At 39.3% G+C, this 26,831-nt stretch overlaps 1 protein-coding gene across 5 annotated transcripts; it reads left to right on the top strand.

Annotated features, from left to right (window-relative positions):
• The first annotated feature begins 519 nt into the window (after positions 1-519).
• Positions 520-23,189, top strand: LOC121874578. Of its 5 annotated transcripts, none has more exons than XM_042378779.1 (7): positions 520-644; positions 9,039-9,256; positions 12,792-14,576; positions 16,849-17,088; positions 21,157-21,310; positions 21,794-21,977; positions 22,956-23,189. In XM_042378779.1, exons 4-7 carry the CDS (start codon positions 16,860-16,862, stop codon positions 23,172-23,174), a joined length of 786 nt encoding a protein of 261 aa, XP_042234713.1. In that variant the 5' UTR covers positions 520-644; positions 9,039-9,256; positions 12,792-14,576; positions 16,849-16,859; the 3' UTR covers positions 23,175-23,189. The 5 variants fall into 4 exon arrangements, 2 of the variants coding, with proteins under 2 accessions (XP_042234713.1, XP_042234714.1); XR_006090463.1 differs by lacking the exon at positions 520-644 and adding an exon at positions 8,039-8,191; XR_006090462.1 differs by lacking the exon at positions 21,157-21,310.
• Positions 23,190-26,831: the final 3,642 nt, after the last annotated feature.

The following is a 26,831-nucleotide window of genomic DNA, read 5'->3' as shown; positions in this document are numbered from 1 at the left end:
AGAGAGTGCAGACCATAATGCAGTAATAAAGAACAGATCGACCGCCCTCACGGCTTGTAATTTATGTGATAAAAATAATAAATTAAATAATGTTTTACTCGAGTCACTGATAAAGACTCCGCTGGGTAAGAGTGCTCAGACCCTCACTTGACTCAGCCACGTCAATATTGTTGTTATTGTTCACTTTGTATCTGTATTTTTATACCAAAATAAACTTTTTCAATATCAAATTCAATATCAATATAAAAGTCTGTGTAGTTTCCCCTGAAAGACAGATGTCACGTTTTCCCCTGTTAAGAAAGTTGCAGTGTATCTCTGGAGCGGGTATTGCTTAAAATTTTACCAGATAAAATATGAGAGGAAATTAGTGTTTACAAATATACAAAGCGCATTAGTGTATCACAATATGTTGGGTTGCATTAATAGATACAATTAGAGTCAGGTATAAGCAGATAATTACCTTATATGAAAGGCAACTGGACCCCTACCCTGCAGCCTTGAACCGAAAACTGGCACATCCGTCGTAGTAAACATAACACATTTACCACTGAAGTGTGTTGTAGGGAATATGGCCCGCTGTCAGGCAAATTTGGGGGCGGCTACACGTCTACCGCAAGCAAGGGGAGTACATCAACTGCCCAGTGGTGAGTGACAACAACTTTTGACTAAAGGGAAGAGTGTACATAATTATATTTAATAACAGTGTGTAGACCCCCTTCTGTGTGTGTGTGTGGCCGCTAGATCCTGGCTCCCTGGGCTTGTGTGGAGATACCAAATAGATTTAATGGGATTGTGACACTTGTAACACTCTGAAGAATTTGTGTACTATGTCTCTCCTCCCAGCTGACTCTAATCTCTCACTGTGACTTGTGGAAAATAATAGTCCTACTGTTCTTTGTCTTGCCTAGAAAATAGGAAAATTTATTTGTTCTTAACCAGTAGCATATGTCGGCACAGGCTGGCTGACATACTTATTCGCTCGATGACATACAGTACGTTTAAGAACATAAGAACATAAGAATGGAGGAAACTGCAGCTGGCCTATTGGCCCATACTGGGCAGTCCCGTTTACACCCAACCCCTATTGCTCATATAAGCATCCAACTTATGTTTGAAGCTATTCAGCGTATTCGAGTTAATGATGATATTTGGTAACTTGTTCCATTCATCCATTACTCTGTTTCCAAACCAGTGTTTACCTATTTCACTCCTAAATCTAAATTTGTCTAATTTAAAACCATTGTTACGATTTCGCTCCTGGTTGGATAGTTTGAGTACCTTTGTAATGTCCCCTTTGTTTAGCCCTGACTTCCACTTATACACCTCTATCAGGTCGCCCCTCGCTCTACGTCTCTCGAGGGAGTGCAAATTAAGATGCTTTAACCTGTCTCTATACTCAAGGTTCCTAATGCCCGGGATTAGTCTAGTCAATCTCCTCTGAATTCTTTCCAATGATTCTATATCCATCCTGTAATACGGTGACCAGAACTGAACTGCGTAATCCAGGTGTGGTCTCACAAGTGCAAGATACAGTTTTAGGATGACCTCTCTAGTCTTGTAACTAACACTCCTTTGTATGAACCCAAGTACTTTATTAGCCTTGTTACGAGCAAAAACACATTGTTTACTTGGCTTAAGGTTCCTACTTATCATTACTCCTAAATCTCTCTCGCAGTCTGATTTCTCTATGGCATCGTTGTTCATCTGGTATCTGGTTTCCCTGTTTACATCTTCTATACTGAGTACTTTACATTTGTCCACGTTGAATTTCATCTGCCATTTTTCAGACCATTCGAAAAATTTGTTTAGATCTTCCTGTAGTTTTGCGGAGTCCTCGTCAGATTTAATAACACGTCCTATTTTAGTGTCATCAGCAAATTTACTTATGTTGCTGTCTATGCCGATATCTATGTCGTTTATGTATATAATAAATAATAATGGTCCAAGTACTGAGCCTTGGGGAACTCCACTTGTGACGTTGCTCCAATGGGACTTAGTGCCGTTAATGCTCACTCGCTGTTTCCTGTCCTGTAACCACGCCCTAATCCATTTAAGGATGTTACCTTTGATGCCATGTGCTTCTACCTTTCTAATTAGTCTTTCGTGGGGGACTCTGTCGAAGGCTTTCCTAAAGTCGAGATATACCACATCATAATTGTGCCCCTCGTCCACCTATTCGAAAACTGATGAAAAGAATGTTAATAGATTAGTTAGACAAGAACGTCCGCTTGTGAAGCCATGCTGGGAATCATTGATCAATCTGTGCTTCTCCAGGTGATTTCGTATAGAGTTTGAAATGATTGCTTCCAGTAATTTGCCTACTATTGATGTTAGACTGATTGGGCGGTAGTTAGAGGATAGTGATCTATCCCCCTTCTTGAAAATCGGTATTACATTCGCTATCCTCCAGGATTCTGGTACTGCACCTGTTTTTAAGGACATGTTAAACAACTTTGCTAAGGGCATACTAAGCTCTTCCTTACATTCCTTTAATACTCTGGCAAATATCTCATCGGGACCAGGTGACTTATTAGGCTTTAGTTTGTGTATTTGCTTACTAACATCGTTACTAGTCACTACTCTCTCGCTTAATTTGTTTTCTTCACTATCTCTGAATAGAGTCGGTGCCTCGGGTATCATATTTAAATTTTCAGTGGTGAAAACTGTTGAAAAATATTTATTCAAATTATTGCTCATTTCTCCGTCGTTATCAGTGAGCTCGCCGGTATCTGACCGTATTTGTCCAATCTTTTCTCGTGTTTTAGTTTGATACATTTGGTAGAATCCTTTGGGGTTTGTCTTTACCTCCCTTGCTATCCTTACCTCATTATTCCTCTTGGCTTTCCTTATCTCTGTTTTAACCCTACTCGCCAATATCTTATAATAATCCTGGAGGTGAATTTCGCCACGCTTTATCCTTCTACCAATAGCCTTCCTTTGGCCAATGATGTTCTTTAAATAATTATTTATCCATTTAGGGTCATTGTTGTCTGATCTGAGTTTTTTGTATGGTATGTTCTGCCTTTGTGCATTAAGTAACTCATTATTTTAATTGTCGTGGAACTCGGCAATCTCAAATCTCGTTATCAGGTCTGAGTCATCTGTCAGGTTCACGGCCAAGCGCGACACCCCCTCTCTCAGCTGCCTCTTTAAACTGTCAAAGTTTGCCCTTCTGAAATCTGGTACTTCAGTGGAATTTTCCTTACGTCTGCCCTGAAAATCTAACTGGAATCTAATTTCTTTGTGATCGCTGTTTGCAAGTTCGTTCCCTACCTCGACATTGCTAATGAGGTTTTCTCTGTTCGCCAGAACTAAATCGAGTATATTATTACCCCATGTGGGTTCGGTTATATGTTGACTTAGGAAACAGTCCTGGATCGTCTCGAGAAAATCCTCTGATTCTGAGTTACCCGTAAGGTCAGTCCAATCTATTTGGCCAAGGTTAAAGTCGCCTACTATACAGACTTTGTTGTGTATGGAAGCCCTGTGCATTTCATCCCAGAGAAGTCGCTCATTGACTCTATCAAGATTGGGAGGTTTATATATTACTCCTGCGATTAATTTTTCTCTACCGTCGCTTAATTCTATCCAAATTGTTTCCTTATTCTGCTCAGTTTTTATTTCCTTATTTATTTCACACTTCAGATTATCCCTAACATAGATTGCTACTCCGCCTCCTTTCCTGGTCTGCCTATCGGTATGGAACAATTTGTAACCCCCAAGTTGGTATTCGACCGGCAACTCACGTGAGTCTAGGTTGATCCATGTTTCAGTGAATGCTATTATATCGATTTTTTCGGTACATACTCTAGCGTATTGTCAGATACCCAAAGGATGTTCTATACTACTGAGGGTATACACAAACACTTGTTGTCTTTAAAAGTAGGTTCTATTCTCGTACGGGAGATATATATACAATAGGACGCAGAAGCCCGTGGTCACGCCACGAGGACTCTGTCTTCTCTCTTTACATCTCTATGTATTACTACGCGCTGGCCTGTACAGATGCCAGCATTCACAAGCTAAATACATAAAGTATAAATGTGATAATTTATATACATAATATGGTGCACAATAAATAGAATATTACATAAAATTAATACATGTTCTGTAATACTTTACTATACATAATTAATAAGAGTAATATAAAAGTAATATAATAATATACAGCTGAAGGTACTACTTTGTGTCCATATATATCATACACATACCAAGGCCCTAATATCATTCATTTTGTTTCTCATACTTCTACTGTTCACGTAGTAGACATTTAAGTTAGTCGTGTTCTGAGTCCTCCCTTTACCGCGTTTAGTTTTAAACTCCCTGTTTAATTTAGTTTTGTCATCATTCCTAACACTATTTCCCTGTAATCTTTTACTTTGTTTACCCACTCCCACTGCAGTTTCCCCCACCCCCGTGCCCATATGTTCCCCTAGCAGTTTAAAGACTTCGATATCCTTTGAACTGCCCCCTCTAGAGACCCAGCCAGGGTTGCCACCCCATCCCGAGACAGGTGCACCCCATCCCTAGCATAAAGGTCCCTTCTGCCGTAGAAGTTGTCCCAGTTGTCAATGAATGGGACAGATATTGACTTGCAATATCTGTCAAGACGGTCGTTGACACCAACCGCCCTTGACAACCATTCATTGCCAACTCTCCTTCTAGGCAGGACACAGCATATAATAGGGATCCCTCCCTTAGACCTAATACGATCTATAGCTGCCTTGAACTTATCAATGGTTACTTTATTTTATAAAGCGTTGCCGGATAATTCTCAGCTAATTGGTATTCTTTTTTTATTTGATCAAAAGATGCAAAGAAAATTATTGTATATTTTATATTTTGTACACTGTAATTTTATTTGTGTCTGTAAATTGCAGGTTTTTTTTTTAAGCTGCATGTCATGCATACGACTGGAATATATATACCTGTAGCCCTGTATATTTCTTGAGTGTTAAGGTGATTAAAAAAATCCTGCTATGCATAACGTGGTACTGTACTACAAGTTCTGTCTTTAGAATTGATGATCTTTCATGCTGCACTTAATAGTGGTGCTGTAAGTCAGATCAGGTGAAGTATATTATCTTCCCAGGTGCTATGTAGCTCTACCTTGATTATTAGTTCGTCTGATCACCTGATGTGTAGTTATATTAGTTTTGTTCAAGAATCAATAATGGAGTGCACATTTGTGTGTGTGTATAGTTGCTCTTAATTTTCTGGAATCAAAATCTCATGTCTACTGAAATAATTTTTTTGTTGAGGGTAAATGTGTCTTCTGCTGCATCTGATATAAACATTTTTAATACCGTATAGAAGCATTTACTAAAACACAAATGACAGAAACCCATTACACACACACACACGTATATTTTTTGTAGATCCACTGCGGTAACGTTGAGAAGACTTCTCATAAAAATTAGTTTTCTCTGAAGATGAAAGCTACGGTGGTCCAGTGCCCCCACACACACATATATATATATATATATATATATATATATATATATATATATATATATATATATATATATATATATATATATATATATATATATATATATATATATACACACACACACACTTACTGTATATGAGGGTGAGGCAAGAGATACAGACAGACTCAAAGGAACTGTCTCACCACCAAAAGTCTCTGGTGGGGGAAGTGGTGATATATGGCAGCCAAAGTTTGCTATATCACATATGTTGGGTCGAACCGCCTAGTGAGGCGGCCGTGTTGCCTGTCTCTCACTCACCCCACAACTTGGGAGACTCCACTATTATGTGGGCACGGCGAACACTAGTTGCACCTTTCTTATCACGACGTCCAGTAGTATTACAGCTCACACAGATTTAAGGCCATACATGTACAGCACTGTGTTCATCACTAGGTCCTCGCCCTCGTCCCCGGAGAGAGAGAGAGAGGGGGGGGGGGGAGGATGGGAAGTGCAGAACAAGTTGAAACACATACTTGTTAATGAAGGGGGAGTTGTAACAGTAGAGATGGAGGTGATGAAGGTGGATTCCCTCGAAATGTGTGTGTGTGTGTAATTTTGTTCGTGGACTTGTAAGTATATGTCTACAGTATGTATATGCATACATACAGTACACGTGTTTATGTATATGTTTGGCTAAAAGACCTTAAAACAACCACGACGCGTTGTGGTCGTTTTCAAAATAACCAGAAACTTGAATTTTGCGTCTTGAGTTTTCCCAAATCTAATATAACCTGACCTAACCTAATCTAACCAAACCTAACCTAGCCTAAGCAAACCTGTTCAAACCTAACCTAACCTGACCTATTCTAACCAATCCTAATTGAACCTAACCTAACCTAATCTGAAACGATATTTCGTTTTCTGGTTACTTTCTAAACAACCACAACGCGTCGCGGTCGTTTGTCGGTCTTTGAACATAAAATATTCTATCAAATGTGTTTGTTTAAATGCCTACCTGAGGAAAAACTTTCTCTTCTTTCATTTTCCTCCACCTCATTAAGGGAGATAATCCTTTCTCTCTCCTCCCCACCCCCCCTACCTCCCGCCCCTCCCTCAGCTACTCTCATTCCCTACCTCCCTTCCCCCTCTCTCTCTCTGTTCTCCACCATCAATCATTTTATCCCTTTCATACAATACACACCAACTTCTCTCCCCTTTCCTCTTCCCCCCTTTCCCTTACATCCCTCTCTCTCTTCCCCTTTTCCCTTCCTCTCGTTGTTCTCTCACCAGAGTGTGATGAAGGCAACGAAACTACTCTCTCTCTCTCTCTCTCTCTCTCTCTCTCTCTCTCTCTCTCTCTCTCTCTTAGGTCGTCTTTCTGGGACTCGGTAAATGTGGAGAAAAAAGTTTAGTGGAGGAGGTTCACGTGATTGGTTGGTACTGGTGGCCGCCAGAGCCATGCTTAGGGTAAGGGCCCGTGTATTAGGAGTATATAGGGCTGGTAGGGTAGAGTAGAAGTTGTTAGGGGGGTACTGGCCCTGCGGGTGAGTGTAGCAAGGTAGGACCCCTTATTTAGGTTAAGGATGTTAGGAGAGAGAGAGAGAGAGTGTGTGTGTGTGTGTGTGTGTGTGTGTGTGTGTGTGTGTGTGTGTGTGTGTGACTCAATTACTGTTTATCCACTCACTAAATTTACCATTTATTCTTCTTCTTCCTGTCATTACCTCAATGGGCTGTTTTTCCTGATGACCTGACGTATGGATGTTTTTCGCGATTGTGGGAATAATTTTGTTTATCATCAACGTCATCTTAAGGCAAGTGTCACTAATTCTCGATCTTCCTTGTTTTCATATACAAGTTTGTCGTCAGTTGGTGAATATTTCATTGACTTCTGTGTAAATATGTTTGTTGTTTACTCTCTTAAATATTGTCTGTATATATGTTTAGTTTATACATTTATTTGTCTGTATGTACACCCGTCTGTTATCCCTTGAGAGTTTAGAATCACAAACTGATTTTCGGGACATTATTTACAGGTGATCTGGTTAGGTGTTGCTGTAGGAGCAAGAAAGGTCGCTGGATTATTATTATTATTATTATTATTATTATTATTATTATTATTATTATTATTATTATTATTATTATTATTATTATTATTATTATTATTATTATTATCCTCTCTTGTTCCATGGGTCACCTCAAGTGCTCGGAAACGTTCAAACAAAGTCATGATCCGAATTAGAATGGGGATTTGGAGGTAAATTTTCATTAAACAAAAACCCATAACAGCACTAGCAGCTGGTGGAGTCTGTGGCCGCTGTAGAGGTTTAAAAGATAAATAATTGTTGAAATAGATATAATAGAGGTAACGAAGGATGTTAAGCGAGAGGTGTACTTATGATATCGGTTATATCAGTTTTATCTCCTGTTATCACCTGGGAGAATTGTCAGGTTGTGACACGTAGAATATCGCCTTATCGTCTGATAACGATTATGCGTCATTTATACCATATATGCACTCGTAAATTATTAACAACTGGCGTTATTATTATTATTATTATTATTATTATTATTATTATTATTATCAGGGGAGATAGTCTACTAGCCACTTGTGTACTGGGTCTTCTCTGCTGAATTAAGTCGTTTGGTGTTTATCAAATCAATTATTGAAAGTGGCGACCCTGTAGTGAAGTGGTTAAACTGTTGTGCTGATCGATCGAGTAGTGTTGGGTTAGGTGTGCTGAGTGCTATAATGGAACACGGTAAGACACGCCAGCAATTTTCAAATGTTTTAGTCTATTACTCTTGACGATGTGTGTACAGTATGTACTGCATGTATGTGTGTGTATTTATTCTTCAGTCTATTCCCAGGAACTGGTATATTATTTAGGCAGAAAAAGTTATAGGTTAAGCCGTTAAAACAACGACTTGTGAAAATAAGATCAACCGGGAATGAGTCGACACCTCCCGTGAGTGAAGCCTGATTCATTAGATTGTTTCTCTTAAGAACTCTGAGCATCGTGCACAGGAGTCTTTTCATACTGGTTCAGTGGATAAGGAGAAGAGTTGTTCAAATTAGTGATAAAGGCATGAAGATTGGTAGATATATCCCTTGTAATAATTAACATAAGATTAACCCCTTCACTATGGAGACACGATTATATTCAGCACAGTGGGGAACCTGTACACAAGGAGCTAACACCCAATCTGATTCTTGCCCTTAGAGGAGTCAATTTTGGATTTCAAGATGGCTGCCCTCTGAGATTGATTTTTTCTTTCTTTTCATTTTTTGAGAACAAAAGGATGTTTCCCCAAAAATATTTACTCCGGGTCTAATTAACTTTATATGCATTAATTTTATGTGATCTTACTTATCTTAAATTAGTACGGGTGTGTGGGTGATGAGGGGTGTGTGGGGGCGTAACTGTGTAGCTGCAGGAGTCGAGATCTGAATCATGCCTGAAGAAAAAGTGAAAGAAGAATAAATAGAATGAAGAAGAACAAAGAGAGAAAAAATATATATGGATAATTTAGTTCAGTATTTGAAGCCCCGGTTACGAGCTGTGGATTATGACTGTGAATGTTAATGTCTTCTGTCACTTTACCTAGGCAGATTACCGAAGACAAAGAGGATGAAGAAACTGGTGAGGATGAAGAAACTGGAGAGGATGAAGAAACTGGTGAGGATGAGGTTGATGGGAAAGACGTGTAGTGAAAGCGGGAATATGGAAAGATACCTGACACCTAAGAAAAAGCCGCGTGTGTGGAAGAAGACAACAGATGACACGACAGGTGGGAGTGTGTCAGCCGCCCACCAGGACCCTACAGTAAGTGACACACATACTACCTTCTGTTCCTTTTTATGAGTAACAACTACATCTCTGATAAAGTATTCCTTATCAAACAACTCAAGGAATTAAAGAGTACAGCATTTAATGACACAAAAGGTGATTATTTTGATAATATTTCCATAAAAAATAATTCCTTAGCTTGTTTCTCTGTGACGTAGACTCACGGTATCTATGCTAAGAGGAGAAAAGTAATGGCTGCCGTATTATTGCCTGAACTATAAAAAAATTGTATCTTTTTTATGTAACTTCCGGCCCACGTCAAGTGAGACATTAAATTTCTTTTTTCTTGTGTCAATAAAGTGCCGATAATAATTATATTCACGATGATTAATTATTTAACTGGTACGCACCTTGACGCAACATTAAGAGAATTACAGAAATTTGCTTACAGTATTGTTTGTTTTTTCACAAGACAGAGTAGTAGCGGCAGCTTTAGTAATAATACCATGAAATAAGAATATACTGGCAGACTCTCGCTCCTCCATTAGACAAATTCAAGCTTCTAGGGAATATGATAGTGTATAAAGTTACTCCTTACTCACTTAGTGTTTAAAGGCTATTCTAGTAATAATTTCAAGATAATGAAATATTTTGGCCAACACGACCTCCTTCCTAGGCAGTGGTGTATATATCAATATTTTATTGCCGTGCTGCAATGAGACAAGGTGCACGTACTGTATACAGTAAGCTTATTTTCAAAGTTTACTTATGGTCACTGGCACTAAAGCAACCCCCTCCGCCACACACGCAAACACAAGGTTTATTAACCGACACAAATTCTGAGTTATTATTTTTGTTCTGTGACGAATGGTTTGATGGCTTATAATGTGATATAAAACACTGCTGTTTATACACTACATATGCTGTATTAGTCAAGTACAAAGTTGGGTTATGTGAGGCGCGGATACAACACTTTTTTTACTCTGGCACACCCGATTAGTATTTTATTTATCACAATTTTAAGACAATTAGGAGAAAACAATCCTTCCACACACTCCACTTAATACTCAGCAAATAACTCTGATTGTTGAAGCACATTATACCAAACAGCAGTAAAGTAACATAAATATGGCCAACTGAACTCTAAATAACTGAACGCCAGTCATCAGAGCACTCAAGTTAGGCAGTGCGTGTTACTCTCTTTCTCTTAATAAACGCAAAATAATAACTACTTCATGGTTAATTAAAGTGACCTGACCTAACCTCAAGGTGACCCGGGGAGTACAGGAAGGTAGAGATTATTTTGATAAGAATGACCTGATGATAAAGTATTTCACTGAGATCTGTATTCTTAACATGACAGACACAAGGCACCAACAAGCAACATTCTTATAGTTCTTTTTTGTTGTTAATATATTGTCTTGTTATTCCCTTTTTTCCATTATCTTATATTTTCCGTTATTTTAATTGTCCCTGTTATCTTATTTTTTTCTGTTACCTTATTTTCCCTATTACTTTATTTTTCCCATTAATATTTATCCCATTATCCTATGTTTTCCTGTTATCGTATTTTCCCTGGTACCTTATTTTCCCTTATTACCTTTTTCTTTTCCATAATACATTTTACCCCAAATACATAATATTTGAAGTAACGTCTGTCAAATCAACTTACTTTTTACCATTGTTTGTATACCTGTATTCTCTTATCAACGTGTGTGCTATTTTGGTACCTGCCGTGTCTATATACATCGTATACCTTTATGCACATGCTGACTCATTTTTAATTTTTGGGCGATTTTATTGAATATATGTCTGGCTATTAAACGATCTATCTAGGCTTCGTGTGTGTAAAATAAGAGCCGAGCCAGACCAGGTCCCCAGCCACATCAGTTATCTTCTCTTTACTGAATGGAAGAGCATTACATTTGACGTAATGATAAATTAATAATAGCCTTCTGGGAACACTTATTCTCTTGTTCTGGTGTAAACTTTGTTGGTACACACGAGACAACACGATCATCAACATTAATCTAGGCTACACTCATTTGACATCAAACAAAATCAACTTCTGCAATATTTCCAAGTCTTCTTTATATTATTTGTCACTGAATTATTTCATAAACATCTGTGATATTAAATTTATATTTTCTGAATCAAATTCCATTTGTGTATTTTGTATGCAAATGGAGGCAAGGACGATGCTTGTTAAATAAGCACAGACTGATATAGATATATATATATATATATATGTATATATATATATATATATATATATATAATCAACGACCTCATCAGCCAGGACTCGAACCCTGGACCTAATGCATGGGACCAGGGAACGCTACCGACCATACCACAAGAGCACTAAAAGCAGCTCTAGACTATGTGATATTTCACACAAAGCCTGTTCATCGAGCTGATGGCGCCGTGAACCTCTCATTGGGAACTGCCCGTGCTGCTTATGTGGATGTCAGTAGCATTTTACCGAGTCCAGCTGGTATGAAACACGAGGTACCATGTATACTTCATTTTTAGTCCATATAACACGCGGACTTTGAACATATAATCAACGTTGATTATACTGTATGTTCAAAGTCCGCATGTTATATGGACTAAAAATGAAATATATATATATATATATATATATATATATATATATATATATATATATATATTTCATATAGGTCCACAATGAAAATGTGGATAAGATAAATCATGATAAAATCACACGGGAAAAGGGAAACAACGGAGTACCTTAGCTTTCGTCTTTATTCAAGACATCTTCAGAGGCAATTGGATTACATGGACAGAGAGAGGCTTAAATATACAGGTTGACCTTATTAAACATGAGGTCAGGTCATAATGATGTCATCCACTAATCCCCACACCAATGCCAACACACACGTAGAGGAGCTTAAGAGAACGGGGCGACGTTGACTAATCAGGTCAGGTCAAAAATAAGGGACCCACTAAATAACTATTCTACATCTAGATCCAAGGTTTTCAAAGCATTTCTAACCTTGGGCCACTGACAAATAAATTTATGTAACGTATTATCAGTTTTGAACTGACCATCACTAAGGTTTATTGATTTTAATTAATCAAACTAGCTTCAACCAGAAGTCTTTCTGTGACATAAGATGATTTGAATACTTCTAAGCTTTTTTCCCAAGCTGTTCTGATATTTTACTTATGTTGTCTGATTCTGAGCTGGATAAGATAAATCTTGATAAAATCACACGGGGAAAGGGAAACAACGGAGCACCTTAGCTTTCGTCTTTCTTCAAGATATATATATATATATATGTATATATATATATATATATATATATATATATATATATATATATATATATATATATATATATATATATATATATATATATATATATATATATATATATATATATATATATAGAGAGAGAGAGATCGTATTTTATGGGTTAAAGAGCATATATATATATATATATATATATATATATATATATATATATATATATATATATATATATATATATATATATATATATATATATATATATATATATATACTATCAGCAACATTACATTCTAGGTTGGCGAGGTTCCTCAAGAGCCTGAAGACAAGGTACTCAAGAGGGAAGCCACAGATGAATCACAGATACTTCTCGTCTGGAGGCCGGGGTCACCTACCAGCCTTTGTGTGTGTGAAGATGATTATCAACCCTTCCGCGAAATCGTTTGTATCGTTCATCTTGAAGAACATGCGGACGTTGAGGAAGTCCAGTCACTGGCGCTTGTCACCTCGAAGTCGCAGATGTTAGATCACGAAATAGCTGACAACGACTATCAGCCTCCTCAGGAGATCGTGGGAACCGTAGAACCTAAGAAACATATGGAAGCCGAAGAAGTTTGGTCACTGGTGTTTGTTTCCTTGAATTGGAATCAGCATCACACGGTCCTGAGCTCAATGATGACAGGTCAAGACACTAGGGGACTCTTGTTCACCTGCCGTCAACTCCACCAAGGAGGTCCTGGCAGTGTAACTTTCAAGTTGAACTTCAGGTCAGTGATGAGGTACCTCAGGAACTTCTACGAGACCGAGATCTACCTGATGGAGGTCATAGAAGAGCATGAGTATCAGGTCACAACAAGGTTCCTCGTAACATCCCGGATGGATCCCACTATGCCCTTTCTTCCGGAATATGACCCTAAGGTGCGAGGGGGACCCTGGTATAGGAGTCCTGACGGGGAAGATTTGTGCCTGAAGAAGATCAAGACTTACGATCACAAGCATCCTGACGAAGGTCTCCCACATAACCTAGAGTTCTTTTTTAAGCTTACTGACGATCAGTACCATCAACTACACCAAATGTCTTCCTTGGAGTAGCATGAAAATGGTAAACAGTTAAGAGCAACACGAGCGGACGGAAACAGTCGTGTGTCTAAGGTCAGCGAACTTTCCGAAAAAAAAATAATCAGACAAAGACATTAACAATAGCTTATAGCATTAATACAAAATGAGTCAACACAAAAATGTACAATCCCAGAGTTATTTTCTTCAACCTTCTCTCCTTCTGTGTGTTTCCCGGTGATGTGATAATGTCAAGAAAAAGTTACAACGAATAAATGTCACGACCTTTACTAAATATCCTCCACGGAGAAAGAAGAACTGATAAACTCTCGGGAAATGTTAGAGTTCTTTTTTTATCGTTCTCACCAGACAATCTCTACATGTCATACAATTGTTCAACATGTAGGTTATTTTTTGTTCTCCTAAAACCGACCCTTTGTACACGTGAAAAAAACAAAAACATTAGAAATAGTTACTAAAAACATGCATTTGCTTATTAAAAGTATGACATACAGGTAAAAATATTTGTCTCACAAAATTTACTGGAATATAAAAAAATATATATATCAAAGGTGGTGGTTCTGTCGCACATCAAACAACAAATCTCAAGGATCGTCAGACTCCAGGAACGCACCAGTAACATCTGGAAATCTTTCCCATGTTGGACGGGCTGTCTTTTTCTCACGCCCACAAAAGGATGAGGTTGTGAGGCAGCCAGTAAAGGCTTGGAATATTGGAGGAGTCCCTGACCTTGCTAGTCCCAGTGTTACGACGGTCATGAATAAACACAACTCTACTTGTTTCATGTCTCATGAGAAGCAGCCATTTGTAGCACCATCACAACTATATCAGTAGTAGACCTATGGCTCACGACGGACGGCGTCTATTACCGTAACTGAGGTGACCAGCAGGTGGTGGGTGAGGCCAGTATACCACGAGACGTTGGCCAGTGCTCACACGCTCCAGTTGCCGCTACTGTACTTCAACCCGCGTTATTGTTCCTGTTGCTTCATCACAAAAACAAAGGTATTTTTGCTGTTGCTGTTATTGCATTCCCTAGAAAGACGAAGAGTGTGGGGAGATATGATAGAAGTATTTAAGTGGGTGAAAGGAATCAATAAAGGGGTTATAGATAAAGTTCTTATAATATCCGAGCAGGATAGGACTCGGAGCAACGGATTCAAGTTGGATAAGTTTAGGTTTAGGAGGGAGATAGGAAGAAACTGGTTCACAAATAGGACGAGTGGAAGCCAACGGGAATGATGAGGCTAGATAGATTAGTAACTCTCGACAGGAGCTGCCATGCACAGGCCAACCGGCCTACTGCAGACTCCTTATTTTCTTATGTTCTTATGAACTATACTCTTAGTCTTATATCAGTGACCCTCGGGCCTTATGTTCCATCACCAAGCTTCTCCATGTCTGTCTGTGGCTATCTGTATCCTCCCAATTCTACACGCCTGAAGCCAAATCCTCGGTGTCTTGTCTACTGTTGTCGTTTAACCTGTCTGCCCAGTGGTCGAACGCCATCCACTCTGCCATTCGTTAGGAAGTCTGTCATCCCCCTTCCTCGCGCTGTGTCCAGACCATCAGAGAGAACATAAGAACATAAGAAAATAAGGAGTCTGCAATAGGCCGGTTGGCCTGTGCATGGCAGCTCCTGTCGAGAGTTACTACCACTCTCTATCATCCATGAATCTATCTAGCCTCCTTTTGAAACCTTCCAGAGTTCCCGCACTTACTACAAAGTTGCTAAGCTTGTTCCACTCGTCCACCACCCTATTTGTGAACCAATTTCTTCCTATCTCCCTCCTAAACCTAAACTTATCCAACTTGAATCCGTTGCTCCGAGTCCTATCCTGCTCGGATATTATAAGAACTTTATCTATATCCCCTTTATTGATTCCTTTCACCCACTTAAATACTTCTATCATATCTCCCCGCACTCTTCGTCTTTCTAGGGAATGCAAGTTAAGTTTCTTTAACCTATCCTGATATGGAAGGTTTCTAAGTCCCGGAATCATTTTTGTCATTCTTTGCTGCACCGACTCTAGTGAATTTATATCCATTCTATAATAGGGGCACCAGAACTGGACCGCATAATCGAGGTGCGGCCTGACTAGCGCAAGATATAGTTGCAATAAGACCTCTGCACTCTTGTTACTTACACTTCTAGATATAAAACCCAATACTCTGTTTGCCTTATTTCGAACATTGACGCAGTAAACGCACTGTTTTCTAGGCCGTAGGCCCGGGCTTACAAGTACCCCTAGGTCTCTTTCACAAGTCGACTTCTCTAGGTTGATGTTGTTAAGGCTGTATACATTATAAGTATTTGTTCTTCCAATATTAAGTACGCTGCACTTGCTGGTGTTGAATTTCATTTGCCATTTTTCAGACCACCCCTGCAGTTTATTTAGATCCTCCTGTAATGCATTTGCATCCTGCCCTGAATTAATTTGCCCCCACAACTTCCTGATCTCCACATTATACCTTCTCCTCCATGTCATATACAGCGCAAAAAATCCGTCTAAAAATTCTGTATTCAATAAACTTCCAACCTTTTTTTTCTGTTTGTAAGTGTTCACGTCTGACATCCATATTGCTCTTCTTACTACATTATATATACTGTAATTCAGGTAAAAAATATGGGACCCACTAATCATCTATCCTACATCTAACTCCAATGCTTAAAAAGCATTTTTAACCTTCGGCCACTGACAAATAAATTTGTGTTACATATTATCAGTTTTGTACTGACCATCACTAAGGTTTATAGAATTCCATTCCCTAACCAAACTAGCTTCAACCAGAAGTCTTTCTGTGACGCATGATGATTTGTACACTTCTAAGCTGTTTTCCCAATCTATGGGATGATTATTGTTCCTAACATGAACGAACAGTGCACTGCTTTCAGATGCTGTTCTGATATTGTACTTGTGCTGTTTAATTCTGAGTTGCAATACTTTCCCAGTGTGTCCTACATAATTTTCATTGCAGTTGCTACATGTAATGCAGTAAACACTTCCATTTACATTCAAGGTTGGGCTATTCTTGATTAATATATTAGTAATAGTTGAGTCCTACTTAAAAACAACATTAATATTTAATAATTTACGGGACTGCACCAACGGGACAAATTCATTGCGATAAGGCATTGCGACTGGGAAAGCATTGCAGTTCACGTGATCTATTCCTGAAACATCGTTGTTAAAGTAATTAAATAAACTTTAATGAATTGTAGTTAATTGGAGAAATTTTGTTGATGGTAAATTATGATTTCCTCTTGTGTTAACAGAACCCTGAGTGATGGCAACCGTGGGTTGGGTGATGACCGTGGGCGGGTGGACAGTGACGTGGGCATCTGTCATCATCGTGTTGGCCGCCCACAACACCAAGGTGACTATCGGGCGAATTAGTGAGTGTCTTCCTGAGTTAACGCCGGAAATTTTGCCGCAACAACACTACAGGACCGAGTCAGGGATTATGTGTGCTGCCCTCGCCATGGAGAAGAGAGCCATCCAGTACACCTTCACAAGTGAGTCACATCTTCAGTCTTGTGGCACAATACTCCCTCAGTACTTTCCATTATTTTGTCAACTCATCATCCATTCATCCATTCTCATGATCTGAATTCACGTTCTAACGAGTCCATCGACCTCAGCTATGTATGATAATGTTTCTCAGGACCAACTTTGTGTACACCTTAGTTAAATAAATACCCAGCGTGTTAAGTGCAATGACAGATACTCCGAGTCTACTGAAGTATACTGGAGCTTGTCAACAGTGGAGGTGTAATGATGTGCTTCTCAAACAACACGAATCATACATGACTGAATGTTACGTTTAAAAGCGGGAAAGTGGTTTTCTTACCGTAGAACTCGGATACCTTCACACTGGTTACTCACCCGAGATTATGGTGTATCACTACGTAGAATTTCACTCTGCTTCCGGCATTCAATGCGTTGTGTACTTGATAAATGATGATTTAATGACTTCCATTAATTTCCAACATCCATATAAGTTATTGGTTATACTTTGTGTTACGAACCACCTCATCAATTGTCATGATCTACCTACCCAGCACTACGAACCACGCCATCTATTGTCCTGATCTACCTACCCAGCACCACGAGCAACGCCATCTAGGGACGAAACCTGAGTATGACTACTCTTAGTTACCACTCCGGGGTTTCCCTTCTCCATATCCTGGTTGTTGCGTCACCTCCTCCAAGTCTTCTTCATAAACTCCAGTTCGATGAGAGTTCAGTTCACTCTGGGAAGTGACCACAGGATCACCTATCCTGGAAACCTACGGCACAGTGACTACCTACCGTCTTCTACAATACTCAGCCTTACTCTTCAGCCATCTCAGCTCCGCACTTAAGATTTGTAATCTTATATTGCCTCCCCACGTCCACATGCTTTAGAATGTTGTATGTTGTATAAATATGTATATACTGTTAATGTTTAGGTTAAGTATGGTTAAGGGTAAATTATAGAAAGCTGAATATTTTGTTAAGGAATTTATGGTACTATATTATACACAACAAAAACTCGCATCCTTTGTCTACCCTTTTATAGTCCGATTGTCTTTGTTTTTTGTTGTTGTTGCCTGTTGGGATCTGGGTAGACTTTTAACTATATTCTAAATCCCCAACTCGTAACATTTGTCACAACCAATCAATCATTACCCTTGGTAATAATAATAATAGAGGGATCACAGATACGGGCACATAATTGCACTTACGTTTATTTGGCACAATTTCATACACTGGACTTATAATTTGCATGGATAGGTCAGTCACTCACATTCACGCCACAGTACCGTAAGTTATAAGGGAGAGTTTGTCAACCTGGAGAATTAATCGTTTCGATCTATTAGTCCGGCCTGGAGTGCTCTTGTAGCAAACAGGCCCTCACCATTGATCACTTCCTTTACAGGATGTGTTAACTTGTCGCTGGACTAAACAAAAATCTCGGGGATTTGCAGACACAGACCCGTAGCACTGGTAGGACTGTATGGCCCCTGTTCTTAAGTCCGAGGAGCAGGAGGTCTTCTCTAACCCAAGGTCTAAAGCCCACTAGCTAAAATGTCGTTTTTTGAGGCGTGAAGTGATGAACAGTACACCACTGTCTCACTGACCTGCCCCCCCCCCTTATCGGCTGGCTAACATACCACTAATAGGAAACATATGTCCCAGTCATGGCTGGCTGGTTACCTTATCTCTACCGTAAACAAACATTTGGGATGGGTTGTGCGGGAGGCCCAACGCAACCCTTGACACTGAAGTGTTGTAAACTATACCTGTCGCTCCGTTACTGGTAAAACTGACTGAGAACATGTATGATCTCAACTCTGACTGGGAATCGAACTCGGGACTCTTTGCTGCCGAGGTGAATAGTTTACCACTGAGTTTAGAAGTCGTTTACCAATTCATAGTAAATACAAATAATATATGCGGATTTAAAGAATATTGTGAGCTATTTATAGACCCGGAAATGTACACACAAAAATCGTATTGATAAGCTCTCTCTCTCTCTCTCTCTCTCTCTCTCTCTCTCTCTCTCTCTCTCTCTCTCTCTCTCTCTCTCTGCCTTTATTGTTATTTTCCTATGCAGTTCATTCTCAATATTTTTCTCTCTTAGTTTCCCACTCCCCCTCGCTCTCTTATTCTTAATTTACCCGGTCAAAGGTGTCCAACTGCGAATGTTAATAGAAAGCAAATAACAAAAGTGTGACTTCTTAAATAGATTTTTATGAGGACTGGATCATAACTGCCCTGGGCTGTTGGTCCACTTATATACAATACTTACAGCCCCCTAGATCAATACCTTTACTAACGTCACTCTACAGCAGTACTTTCACTCACCGTTAATGACCCAAGAAATGGTTTATGAAATATCAACAACCATTAATGACGGCAAAACGCTTAACTGAAAGCATTTTAGATGAGAAATTGGCGCCGATGAGAGAGAGAGAGAGAGAGAGAGAGAGAGAGAGAGAGAGAGAGAGATGTTTTACAGTTTTCCAATTGCTTTAACCTTCATTTGGTCACCTGTATCTTCTAGACCCCGAAATATATAGACACTCATTTTTTTCCAGGTAAGTTTATTGTCAATATCCCGGACATTGATAATGTTTTGGTGACCCATTACTAAAGGTCATAGGGCCAGAAATGAAGAATACTGGATTTTATTGTAAGCGAAGCGCGAGTATGAACGACTTTGTACTGTATATGAGAGGCCAACTCTCACAGGACCCGGATACGAACCCTCACCTAGAGCCAGGCTAAAAATTTCCTACTAAATCCGTGAAATTGGGTTTGTTAAGGGCAGATTAAGCAACACTCAGTTAGATCAGATGTTTGGTAAGGTTAGTTTAGAGTTTGGTTAGGTTAGGTTAGGCTTGGGGTTGGTTAGATTAGAATTGAGTAGTCCATGTTTGGTTAGGTGAGTTATGATTCAAGATTATTTAGCTAGGCTGGGTTAAATTAGTGTTTTTTTATGTAAGGTTGGATTTGGCCAGGTTTGGTTGCTTAGGGTTTGGTAGATGACGCTGTGTTTAGTGATATAATAACGTCCGAGGCTGGTCGGTCCTAGGGCCACCTAGGGTTGAATTTATTTAAGGTGTTGAAGCAGCAACCAAATTCTAAGTTAACGAGCTTTATGATCCAGTGTCAAGGAATAATCCAAGAAGGCCGGACAACTTACCAACTGCACTGACTAACCATTACCCCGAACCGCGACCCGTCAATCTATTAACGCCCAGGTTCCCAATCACTGCTGGAAGACAGAGCCAAATGGCATAAAGAAATTTTCCCATAGTTTCACCCTGCCACGGGTCGCCACAGTTTAACGCATATAACTGAGATATAACAATATAAGCTATTTTTATATCAAATTTCTGAGGCATTAGGTTAAAATATATCCCTAGACTTATTAAAGTTACACTCCTTTACATAATTCACGTACAGTACAATTGTCACATATATTACCTTACTTCTATAATGGTTAAATGTAAACTATTGTGATTGGTGAAGTGGGAGAGGCCCAGGATAGAACGAGCGACCTCTCTCTCTCTCTACCCTTTTCACCTTTTATTTCTCTCCATCCTCCGGGGGTCAGTTGTCCTGATACCCTAAACACCACATGGCAATTGATTCCTGGACGACAGTGCCATACTCCTACTGTAAATCGTCTATCAAGAGGCACTTACTACCCTGACCCTATCAGCTCCTTCTGATCTTTATTATATATCCAACTACCAGTTTGGTAACAGACCGCCACATGTGCAGCTGTCCAACACCACAGCTGCATTAGCCCTACAAAATATGCCACCATGCTGTGGTTTCTGTAACTTGTATATTCACCCAATGTTTCCTCCTCTTTTTTGTAATGAATGCCTTTGTTAAATGACCCACTCTCACGTGTAACCAAGTTTAATCCATTTCATTTCTGTTCATTGTGTATTTACAGCCTTTGGGTGCATGTTTCTGTCAATAAACCGTTATTTATTATTATTATTACTCTTTATTAATATTACTATTTATTATTATTATTATTGTTATTATTATTACACACTAAGAGCAGCATCAACACACAGGCAACATCAAGAACTGCACGTTGGAGGGGGAAGGTCTGGGTGTCGACACTAACGCCCTCAAGATGGTCGCTACCCCGCCAACAAACACGCTGGAGGAGGTCGCTCAGGGGAAACTCACCTTCGCCAGTACTCCCATGATATCCAAGACCATTATGTATGCCTATCACCCTCACCCTCGGAAGGGATATGTGTTGTTCATGCTATTTTAATACTTTATTCTGCTCTGTTTTCAATACAGTAATGTCAATCCCACCTTATTATTTCTTTTCATTATCTCACACCTTCACTTGATGAACTTCGCTACCCCATGTGTACCTTTTTTGATGGTGGGGTTAAGCCTTTATTCAATAAGCACCACAAAGTATTCACTTTACAACAGTCAACGCTCAGTGCCACAAAATCAGGGTTTCTCGCTTCTCATTCCTTTATATATTGTCTGATATACACACATGTTTTCCACACATATTCCTTTATTGACAACTTCCACTGATACTTGGATCTAGCTAGAATTTGTGTTGTTACCTTGTTGTGGCAAAGTGACAAAGAGGATGGCATTATGTTCACTCGAGATTGTCAGCGTTTTAGTATATATCTTTATTCTTAATTTTATTTCTCTATATTCTTTCCTTCCACACAGCCTTAACTCTGACTTGGCAGTGGACGGTGATGATATCTCGGCTTCACGCAACTTCTACCAATCAGCCTACAGGCTAGTGTACCCCTGGTGGGCGGTGGACCTCAGCTACACGCGAACCATCTACAGAGTCAGGATCACCGTGAGACAAGACAGTTGCTGCTTATTTAGGACCCACGACATCGAAGTGAGTTCCAACTTAGGATATTTTCTAGTGTGTACGAGGAAGTGTGTGTACGAAGAAGTGTGTGTGTACGAGGAGGTAGTGTGTGTACGAGGAAGTGTGTGTGTAAGAGGAAGTGTGTGTGTACGAGGAAGTAGTGTGTGAGGAAGTACGGGAAGTAGTGTGTGTGTACCAAGTGTGTGTACGAGGAATGTGTGTGTGTACGAGGAGAGTGTGTGTGCGAGGAAGTGTGTGCGCCGAGGAGTGTGTGTACGTGGTGTGTGTGCGAGGTAGGTGTGTACGAGGAGGTGTGTGTAGTGTGTGCAGGGAAGTGGTGTGTGTGTGAGTAGTGTGTGTGTATGAGGAAGTGTGTGTGCACGAGAGTAGTGTGTGTGGAGGGTAGTGTGTGAAGAGGAAGTGTGTGTAGTGGTGTACTAGTGTGTGAAGTAGTGTGTGTGTACGAGGAAGTAGGGGGTGGTGTGTAGGGAAGTGTGTGTACGAGGAAGTAGTGTGTGCAGGAGTAGTGTGTGTATGAGGGTGTGTAGAGTGGTAGTGTGTGTATGAGGGTGTGTGTGTACGAGGAAGTAGTGTGTGTGAGGGGAAGTAGTGTGTGTACGAGTGTGTGTGAGGTAGTGTGTGTGTAAGTGTGTACGAGGAAGCTGCGAGGAAGTGTGTGTGCACGAAGGAAGAAGTGTGTGTGTGTGTGTGTGTATGAGGAAGTGTGTACGATGAAGTAGTGTACCGACAAGGTGTGTGAGAAGTAGTGTGTGTACAAGTGTGTGTATGAGGAAGTGTTACACACCTGTGTGTACCGAAGCTGCATGAACATGGAAGCAGGTCTTTTTTTACTTATGTACACCACAAGTTTGTTTACATTACCTGTGTACATATTTTTACACTGTGTTCTTTCAGATTCTTGTTTACTTATATATGGTGTGGGTCCTTGTGTTTTTCTTTTATGTACACCTGATATCTTTATTTACATTTCTGTGTACATCTCAGGTTCGTGTGGGTGATGTACGGGAGGAGTCTGGAAACTTGTCGTCTTACACGTTGTTCTCCACCTACAAGGGTCCGTATGACATCTCTCAGGGACACATCGCCTGTGACAGGAAGGACGGCGTCTCTGGCAGATACATCAGTATCCAGCGAGTGACTCCTGAAGATCATATGCTCCAGCTTGTTGAGGTTAAAGTGTTTGCTTCATTACTACCAAATTAAAAACTATATTACAGCCACGAGAGTTTCTTCATCTTTGCTGAATGAATACAATATCTTAAGACTTCATGGAGTCATTACACATACTCATTAGTGACTGAGTGGTTATTTTCAGGGAATGTTTCAACTGTTTTTCTTAATTTATACTAAGGAAAGTTTTCAAGAATCATGAAGCCTTAAAATATTTTTTGCCACTATGGCTTGTATCATCTCAGAATAGTTGGTATGCCTAGTTATGAAGTGACTCTCAGTATTGCGTAATATTATAATATATTACTCGTCTTTAAAGTATTTACAGGTTAAAAGAAGTAATTTAATATGCAATAAAACATCCTCAGACACTAATGTTCAGAATTATCGTTTGTTTTGTCATACTGTATGAAGCTTAGAGCGTTGGACAACTTTTTTCCCGACTGCACACTACACAAAAGTATACTTGTGTCGAATTATTACTGCCTAACTAACCTAACCTAAGCTAAAGTTACCTTTTCTAACCTAATTTATTTTTAAAGTAGCTTAGTTATGATAGTTATTTAAATAAATTTGAGCATTCATGAACTATTTTCCTCTAAGTTACCGCAATAAATATTGAAAGTCATCCCTGTTTGACATAAACGTCACTCAGGGAGTAATACCCACCGGGAACGTCCTCTTCTTTTAATGTTCAGATATGGCAACCCTATCCCAGACGATGGCAGGAAATCAAAGGAGACTGAACTGTAGTGCAGTATATCAGAGCAATAAGGAAGAGTTTGTCTTTGTCTTGTTTCTCTATGATATTTCAGCTCCTACCTGTCGTGTTTTATTCTTGACTCACAACACTTAATTATTGTTTTTATTATTATTATAACTATGAATTATTGTTATTATAATTGAGGAGTATTATTATTACACACATACAGACACACGTACACACTCACACATACAGACATACACGCCCTAGATTGTAAAGTCTGCTAAGCTCCTCGGCGTCACCATAAGTAACAAACTAAATTGGAAAACACACGTCAGTGAAGTTGTTTAAATCCTCCAGTTTTCGTCTCCACCTCCACCGCTAACTCAAGTCCCTCGGAGTTCCTGCGCCCGAGCTTCTCAGTGTTTACTCAACATTTATACTTCCCAAGATCACCTATGCCTCCCGTACCTGGTCTTCCTCCCTCAATGCCTCTCAACGTAAACACCTAGAAAAATTGCAAAAGAGAGCAAGCAAGATTATTCTCTCCCCTTCCTACTCCATACATCAAGAAGCGTTCAACACACTGACCATCTCTGCTCTCTCTGACCATCACGACCTCATCTGCAAATTTGGTGAGAAGATTCTGCAACATCCTCGATGCCAGCTCCTACTACCACCCGAGATCCCTCGTCCGAGAATTGCTGTTCGACACCACAACTTCATTCAACCCCTACGAGCACGTACTGATCCCTATAAGAACAGCCCAGTCTCAACCATTGTAAAAATTATCAATAACTTGTAATCAACCAGTGTATTCACTCCCAGTCAATCTTACCTTTTTGCACTGTCACTATGTTGAAATTCCCTGTAGTATAACCTTCTCCCCACCTACTCATTATATATTATATTTGTATCACTTTTGTTACTTGTATGTTATTTGTAAATCAAGTGACCCATTCGCCAATTATGCAACTGCATATTTCCAGCCTTCCGGCTGCCTTGCTCTTTCAATAAACCGCTAATTAATTATTAATTATTATTATTATTACACAGTACGATCACTGAACAAACAAAAAATAAGAAAACACCCATATATTCCCAGCACTACATCACAACGTTAACAGGGAAAAAATAATTACAAGTAATTTTCCCTTAGGTATTGCTAATTCACTGACACTTTTAAACCAGATTCCTCCACCATTTTCCGCTGGATTAAATGAAAGGCGACGTGACTTTGGCAAAAATTGTTAAGCAAAATAAATCAGACGTTTTTGAGTTTGTAAAAGTTTGGTGCAGTGGTCAATACTTTCGACTTATAACTCACTGAACCAGGATTCGATATCCAATGAGTGCGGATTGGAGGGGAGGAGGGGGGGGGGGGTGTATTTAGTCAGCGAAGGGTCGGGAGAGATAATTGGTTGATGTTGTGGTTATAGTCCCTGTAATACATGTGTGAGAAACTGATGAACCTTCAGTTGGTGGAAGTTGTGTTAAAACATTTAATGTATTGGATCAACATCAGACATGTAGTGATTAGGTAGATTGTTTGGTGTGTGTGGTGGACCGGGGATTTGGGGTGAGTTAAGTAGTGTGTTGATATTAGTTACAGGTTAGGTTAGGTGCTGACGAACTTGTGCTTCAGCCATATTTGTTGACATAAATTTACTCTCAGTGCTGTCTTCAACCCTTAAAAGTCCTCAGTAGGACTCCAAAGATGTATCTACTCTGAGGGTACTTTTAAGGCCTAAAAGACATTGTGATTTACTCTCAGAACAAATTCTAACATTAGGAGTAAACTTTCAACTCTGGTCGGGCATATTCTTACGTCAAAAGATATTTTGGGGGGGAAAGTGAAAACTAACGTGTTTATATAGTAAAGACAGCTTATATTTTAAATAAATATATATAAAGGTGATTAAAAACTTACGGTCACAGCATAATTGATTTTATAAATATTCTAAACTTTTTAATTATTTCAATGGTCATTAATTAACACTAATTACTCAATTTTTTAAAACTATGAACCTAGATCATTACTGGGCACGTAAAGTAGTACCCTTGTATAAATTTAAAGAACACCCTTGGGATGACCCCAAGTGCCGAAACGCATGATAAGACTTGGTTAGGTAAGTTTCATCTGATTCATGTTATTTAAAAAAAAAAATATCCACACTAGCCGCTGGTCAGGCGAGTAAGATAATTTCACTACTTACTGTGATATCATTGGTGAATTTTCGTTGGTTCACACACACACACACACACACACACACACACACACACATACCTATGAATACAAACGTGCGTATAACCTATATACTGATAATACACTCTCTATATCAACACCTTACACAGTCAATAACTAGGAGGACATACTTGTACATCTATACAATTGTCATAGTTTAAGACTAACTATGAATCCCTCGCACGGGAAAAACATCCATTAATTAGAACAGAAACAATGTGTGTGTGTGTGTGTGTGTACCCTCTCTTTCTTGTCTACCTGTCATCTCAGTCGACCACAAGAAAATACTAACCCATCGTCCTTGTCTCTCCATATATTACCCTTTTTCTCCCCCTCAATCACCTGCAGTAAATCACCTGAGTCAACCAACAGGCAAAGGTATACAACAGTAATATATACCTTAAGATAAATAAATGTCAATACCGTTGTTAATGTTCACTTTGTATCTCTATTTTTTCTGGTTAATTAAAGTTTCATTATAATACAAACATGTGTCAACAACGTAATATCAGTATTAGCAATTTTAATCAACATTATTATTGATATAGATTTAAAAGGGTACAGCAGCATATAGCGATCGTGTAGTTATATAACCTAGTGAATCCAGTCATAGATGCACAGTAATGCTTGTTTGTGTATTGATTTGGGTTAGGTTAGGTTAGGTTAGCTTGGTAGTGTGTCAAAATTAGTGGTGAGTCAGCTAAAATTAGGCTCGTGGTAGGTTAAGTTAGGTTATGGTTAG

The sequence above is a fragment of the Homarus americanus genome, unplaced genomic scaffold (assembly GCF_018991925.1).
Source record: "Homarus americanus isolate GMGI-L3 unplaced genomic scaffold, GMGI_Hamer_2.0 scaffold34360, whole genome shotgun sequence".
In the NCBI taxonomy this organism is placed as follows: domain Eukaryota; kingdom Metazoa; phylum Arthropoda; class Malacostraca; order Decapoda; family Nephropidae; genus Homarus; species Homarus americanus.
Note: the sequence above shows the minus strand (reverse complement) of the source record. Positions and strands in the feature narration are given on the sequence as shown.